Source organism: Sabethes cyaneus, chromosome 1 (assembly GCF_943734655.1).
Source record: "Sabethes cyaneus chromosome 1, idSabCyanKW18_F2, whole genome shotgun sequence".
In the NCBI taxonomy this organism is placed as follows: domain Eukaryota; kingdom Metazoa; phylum Arthropoda; class Insecta; order Diptera; family Culicidae; genus Sabethes; species Sabethes cyaneus.
In genome coordinates, this window is record NC_071353.1 from 152,867,696 (window position 1) to 152,874,322 (window position 6,627).

The 6,627-nt window shown below is 44.4% G+C and overlaps 1 protein-coding gene across 1 annotated transcript in view; it reads left to right on the top strand.

The window, feature by feature from the left end:
- Positions 1 to 6,055, top strand: part of LOC128732324 (uncharacterized) — a 105,670-nt gene extending 99,615 nt beyond the window's left edge. The window contains exons 9-12 of the mRNA XM_053825568.1: positions 5,229 to 5,372; positions 5,424 to 5,551; positions 5,612 to 5,767; positions 5,828 to 6,055. Of these exons, the coding sequence (XP_053681543.1) occupies positions 5,229 to 5,372; positions 5,424 to 5,551; positions 5,612 to 5,767; positions 5,828 to 6,055 (656 nt within the window). The remainder of the gene's footprint in view (positions 1 to 5,228; positions 5,373 to 5,423; positions 5,552 to 5,611; positions 5,768 to 5,827) is intronic.
- Positions 6,056 to 6,627: the final 572 nt, after the last annotated feature.

Here is a 6,627-nt window from a genome sequence, read left to right on the forward strand (position 1 = left end):
TTTGAGTCGGGTTTGGTCAGACTTTAATTCGGTTATAAAGGCGGTGGTAATTTCAGTCAGATTTGGGGCCGCAGTGAGTTGGAACTGAAACCGATTTCGGCTGAGTTTATAAGTCGGAGCTTTTGGGGTCGCTTAGAGCTGAATTCGAAGTACGTACGTGCCGATACTCGTCGGGTTTGAAGCCGAATTTAGTTTTTTATTAGGGTCGATCTAAGAGTCTAATTTGGGGTCAATTTTGGTCGGACTTTTATCCGAATTTCAAATCTATATCGAGTTTCTAAAGACTTCAAAGTCGGTGATGATTTGATTTCAGACGAATTTGGGACTGATTTAAGTAGGATTTGAAGCCGTTTTGGGACTGATTTCGGGGTCGTTTTGGTCTGACGTTAATCCGGCTTTAAAGTTTTGGAGTTTTGGTGTCGATTCCAGCCGGATTTTGGACTAATTTCAGTCAGATTTGAAACCGGTTTCGGCCGAAATTCAATCCGACTTCAGAGTCAGTGACCCATTGAGCCGCACTTGAGGTCGATTTGAGTCAGATTTGGGGCCGATTTGATGTCGAACCGTACCGGTGCTCGGTCGGTGCGGTGGTTAGCTTTTAGGAAGTGATCAAATGGGTCGCCGTTTAGAAACGTTTTACATTTACTAAAATCGGTAGCGATTTCAGTTGAATTTAAGGTAGCTTTGAGTCCAATTTGAGTCAGCCGAAGTCGGTTTCAGTTCCAACTCATTGAGGCCCCAAATCTGACTGAAATTACCACCGCCTTTATAACCGAATTAAAGTCTAACCAAATCCCGTCCCAAATCCGACTCAAACCCTCAAACCAGACTCAAATTGGTCCCAAATCCGATTCAAATCAATCCCAAAACCGACTCCCAATTGCGTCTGAAATTGCTATCGGATTTGAAGTTCGGTTAAGATCCCTCTTAAAGAGCAAATGGGTTCCAAATCCAGCTGAAATCGTCACCGTCTTCAAATTTGCATTAAAGTCCAACCAAAAATAGCCCCAATTTCGACTCGAATCGCCACCGACTTTAAAGTCGTATTAAAGTCCACTCTAAATCTGACTAAAACCTGCGGTTTCTATAAATTCAGCTTGAATTTCGCCGAAAATTGCGTTCAAATCCTGCTCAAATCACTACCACTTTTAAGTCGGATTGAAATCCAACTCAAATCGCCGCCGACTTTAAAGTTGGATTAAAGTCCGTCCAAAATCCTGCTCTAATCCGCCTCCGCCAAGATAGGTCCAAATCTACATAAAATTGTCCCGCATTCAAAGTCGCATTAAATTCTGATCGAAATTTGCTCCAAATCCGACTCAAATCACTACCAACTTTAAAGTGACACTAGAGTCCGAGTAAAATCGTTCCAAATCACACTCAAATCAGCCCCGAATTCGACTCAAATCGACCCCGACGTTAATGTCGATTTATAGTCCGGCCAAAATCGGTTCTAAATCCTACTCAAGTTGACCCTTAATCCAACTGAAATCGGCCTCAAATCCGACTTCAATCGGAACCGACTTCAAAATCGGATTAAAGTCCGACCAAAATCGATCCCAGATTCAACTTGAATGTCTTAAATCGCCATCGAACTTAAAGTCCGATTAAGGTCCCTCTTAAATCCGGAGCAAATGGGTTCCAAATCCAGCGGAAATCGCCACCGTCTTCAAATTTGCATTAAAGTCCAACCAAAAATGGCCCCGATTTCGACTCAAATCGCCATCGACTTTAAAGTCGTATTAAAGTCCGCTCAAAATCCGAATAAAACCAGCGGTGACTATTAATTCAGCTTGAATTTCGGCGAAAATTGCGTTCCAATCCTGCTCAAATCACTACCACTTTTAAGTCGGATTAAAATCCGACTCATACCGCCACCGACTTTAAACTTGGATTAAAGTCCGTCCAAAATCCGGTTCTAATCCGCCTCCGCCAAGATCGGTCCAAATCTATATAAAATTGCCCCGAATTTAAAATCGCATAAAATTCTGAACAAAATTTGCTCCAAATCCGAATCAAATCACTACCGACTTTAAAGTCACATTAAAGTCCGAGTAAAATCGTTCCAAATCAGACTCAAATCAGTTCCGAATTCGACTCAAATCGGCCCCGCGTCAAAGTAAATCGACCCCGACGTTAATTTCGATTTATAGTTCGGCCAAAATCGATTCTAAATCCAACTCAAGTTGATCCTTAATCCAACTCAAATCGGTCTCAAATCCGACTTCAATCGGTACCGACTTCTAAATCGGATTAAAGTCCGACCAAAATCGATCCCGGATTCAACTTAAATCTTAAAGTCTTCAATCGCCGCCGACTTTAAAGTGGCCATCGATTTTGAGGTCTGGTTAAGACCCTAAATTCGCATTAAAGTCCAACCAAAAACGGTCCCCGATTTCGACTCAAATCGTCACCGACTTTAAAGTCGTATTAAAGTCCGCTCAAAATCCGACTAAAACCAGCGGTGACAATGAATTCAGCTTAAATTTCGGTAAAAATTGCGTTCAAATCCTGCTCAAATCACTACCACTTTAAAATCGGTGGCGTTTTAAGTTGGATATCAGCTGGAATTGGGGCCGATTTAATTCGGACTTTAAAGTTGGCGGCGTTTTCAGTCGGATTTGGAGGTTGGTTTGATTCGGACGTGGGGCCGATTTGAGGCAGGGAACCGATTTGAGTCGAATTTAAAGCCCGCAGGAGGAGCTGCGAGTGCTCGGAGTTTTCGAACGACGAGTGCTAAGAACGATCTTCGGCGGCGTACAGGAGAACGGAGTACGGAGGCGGAGGATGAACCATGAACTCGCACAGCTCTATGGCGAACCCAGTATCCAGAAGGTGACTAAAGTTGGACGGATACGATGGGCAGGGCATGTTGCAAGAATGCCGGACAACTGCCCTGCAAAGATGGTGTTCGCCTCAAATCCGGTAGGAACACGACGACCAGGAGCGCAGCGAGCAAGATGGTTAGACCAGGTGGAGCGAGATCTGGCGGAGAGTACTCGGTGTCCGAGGAATTGGAGAGCGGTAGCCCTCAACCGAGTTACATGGAGAAATTTTGTTCAACAGGCTTTGTCTTAGGACGGCAAGCCACCTAACTCCTTAAAGTCCATTTTGGTCGGATCTTAATCCAACTTAAAAATAGACGACAATTTGAGTTGGATTTGGAGAACGTTTGAGTTAAAAACGGGTCGATTTGGACCAGATTTAGGACGAATTTTGATCAGACCTAAAATAGATATGGATTTTAGCCAGATTCTTGGACGATTTGGATCGGTCTTGTGACCAGTTTGTGTCCAATTTCAGTTGGAAATGGAAATGATTTGATTCGGAAATGCGACTTTACAGTTGGTGCCAATTTCATTTGGATTTGAGCTCGATTTAATTTCGGAATGAAGTCCCGATTGGACATGGCTTGAACTCGGGTCAATTTAAGTCGGATGTGGGACCGATATAAGTTGGTTTTGGGGCTAGATTATGATCGATTTTGATTGGATTTCAATCCGACTAAAATCGGTGGCGATTTCAGTTGGCTATAAGGACTATTTGAGTCTAATTTGAGTCGGATTTCAGTCTGAATTGAGTTTGATTTGAAGTCGGTTTGAGTCGGATTTAGGGCCGATTTGACTTGGATGTGGGGCCGATTTCAGGTGGACTTGGGACCGATTAGAGTCAGATTTGGGTCGAATGTGAGGACCATTTTGGTCGCGATTGTCCCGCGATGCAGTGCGAGCGATGATGACGGGAAGATAGTCTTTCAAACACCGTTGTCAGAATCCGTCATCGTCCAAGGGAATATTTGCAAGAAGTCGTAAATAAATCACGTTTGCAATCTCCACCAGCGTACTATTGAGGACTTCATCGGCTGAAAGTCTCCTTCACTGCAGTTTGTAGAGATTGAATTTCACGCTCCGAACCAGACGTTCCCATGTGCCTCCCCTGTGCGGTGAGGCCGGCATAGGAGGTTGTGACCTGTTTTATAAGTTTTCATGGTTTACGTTCATAGCAGCCATTTCCAGTCATCGCTAGTGTTTCGAGAAGTATTTATAAATTTTCTGATACGTGAGGAATTTAGATGAACTTTTCCTGAAGTTCCTGAAACATCCCCTTCATGTTCTTTATTTCCAGGTAAACAAAGTCTCATGACAACAAAGTGGTTTGTGACATAATTTGGGACTTGGTTTTGAACTTTTTTTAACATGATAACATGACTTGGGACATGTTTTGAAGTTGATTTGATTTGGGACTAAATTTCAAACTTAGTTTAGGGACTTGCTGTGGCTCTGATTGGGAATTAGATTTGAGACCAGGTTTGGGACATGATTTGGGAGCTGCTTTACGACTTGATATGGAGCTGATTTGGGAATGGTTCGGCTGTCATTTGCGACTTATTTTGACTCTAATTTGGAACCTTGGTTGGAGCCCGAAGGAAGGAAGGAAGGAAGGAAGGAAGGAAGGAAGGAAGGAAGGAAGGAAGGAAGGAAGGAAGGAAGGAAGGAAGGAAGGAAGGAAGGAAGGAAGGAAGGAAGAAAGGAAGGAAGGAAGGAAGGAAGGAAGGAAGGAAGGAAGGAAGGAAGGAAGGAAGGAAGGAAGGAAGGAAGGAAGGAAGGAAGGAAGGAAGGAAGGAAGGAAGGAAGGAAGGAAGGAAGGAAGGAAGGAAGGAAGGAAGGAAGGAAGGAAGGAAGGAAGGAAGGAAGGAAGGAAGGAAGGAAGGAAGGAAGGAAGGAAGGAAGGAAGGAAGGACGGACGATGGACGATGGACGATGGACGATGGACGATGGACGATGGACGATGGACGATGGACGATGGACGATGGACGATGGACGATGGACGATGGACGATGGACGATGGACGATGGACGATGGACGATGGACGATGGACGATGGACGATGGACGATGGACGATGGACGATGGACGATGGACGATGGACGATGGACGATGGACGATGGACGATGGACGATGGACGATGGACGATGGACGATGGACGATGGACGATGGACGATGGACGATGGACGATGGACGATGGACGATGGACGATGGACGATGGACGATGGACGATGAACGATGGACGATGGACGATGGGCGATGTCATTTGAGATGTGTTGAATTATATTCCAATCGAATTATTAATGACTCCTTAAACGTAAATTGATAATAAAAAGTTGGATAAATTCTTATTGTAAATTGCTGCTGCATGAATCAACTCATAAAACATTTCTCCTCACTTACAGGCAAACAAAGTCTCATGAAGTGGAAGGGAGCCACGCTAACATCGGACGACGAAACGCCAAGCTGCGGAGACGGCATGCTCTCGGATCTGACCACTCCCTCCTCCCTGGGAGGAATGGCCAGCGGAACGCTCACCAGTACCGCCAGCAGCGACTCGGTTGGCACTCAACCGAGACTGGACTCTTCGGAAGGAGCAGCAGATTCCAGCCTGGCAGCCACCATGGGAACAACGAGCACGACAACGCCGACCACCGAACGGGAACTGGCCGATGACGATGGTGGCGGAGAGTCGTCGGCGAATGGATTCGACGGTGAAGGCAATAAGGTAGGTTGGTTTGAAGTTAGTAACAAAGAAAGTTTATTGAGTTGAGCTTTTAAATAACAGATTTTCACCGTCGAACTGAACAAGCGCTGGAACAGTCGGTTAGGATTCAGCTTAAAACGGGACGCCGAAGGCGTCCGAACGGTGATCAGTGCCATCTACAGCGACAGCGTCGCTGCCAAGGACGGTAGACTGCGAGTCGGCGATCAAGTCATTATGGTAAGTTTTTTTTCTGCCGAAAAAATTGAAATACATTAACGTCAAAACTATTACAATTAGGTCAACGACGAGTCCGTGGAAGCGATGAGCACCACGCAAATCATCGATTTGCTGCGGATCATCCGTGGTTCTATCTGTCTGCGGTTAGTTCGACGGAAACCGAAGGTTTCCCCACCTGTTGCGGCCATTGCCGAAGAAAATGAGCAACAAGCTTCCGCTAGTCCCTCCGTGGAATCCACCGAACAAATGGAGGAACAAGTCATGGAAGATTTGCAGCAGGAGCAGTAGTTCCGTAAGTCTTCCATTTCCATTTTCCTCTATCCTATCTTCAAAAAAAACCTGTTGCTCCGAAGTCGCTGCTAGCCTGGAACTCTAAGAAGATAAATGTGCAATATTCCGTTCTGAAAATTAGTACTCACACGAATTTAGCTCACCTGCGCACGGTCCCAAAGTTGGCCGAACATTTTTTCGAAAAACGTGTTATTTACGAGTATTCTTTTTTTTGTACGAAACATGAAATAACCTTACACTAGAATGACAGTTTTATCACCACCTCAATCAAATAGTTAAATCGTTCACAAATTAAACGAAGAAAAAAACACACACACAAGTTCTACGACGGGATAAACAAAAATTAGCTCAATCACAAACCAAACCAACTCACCCTGACACGTAAAAACTCACACACAAACACACACACACATGGAACAAGATGCATTTGTTGTCCACAAAAGTATAAAATACATACAAAAAGTAGTTAATGGAATTAATATCACGATAAATATTCAATATAATAGTAATAGCGCAGAGTAACGTTCGAATAGCTTCAGATGCGATTTTACCAGAGAATACCAAAAAAA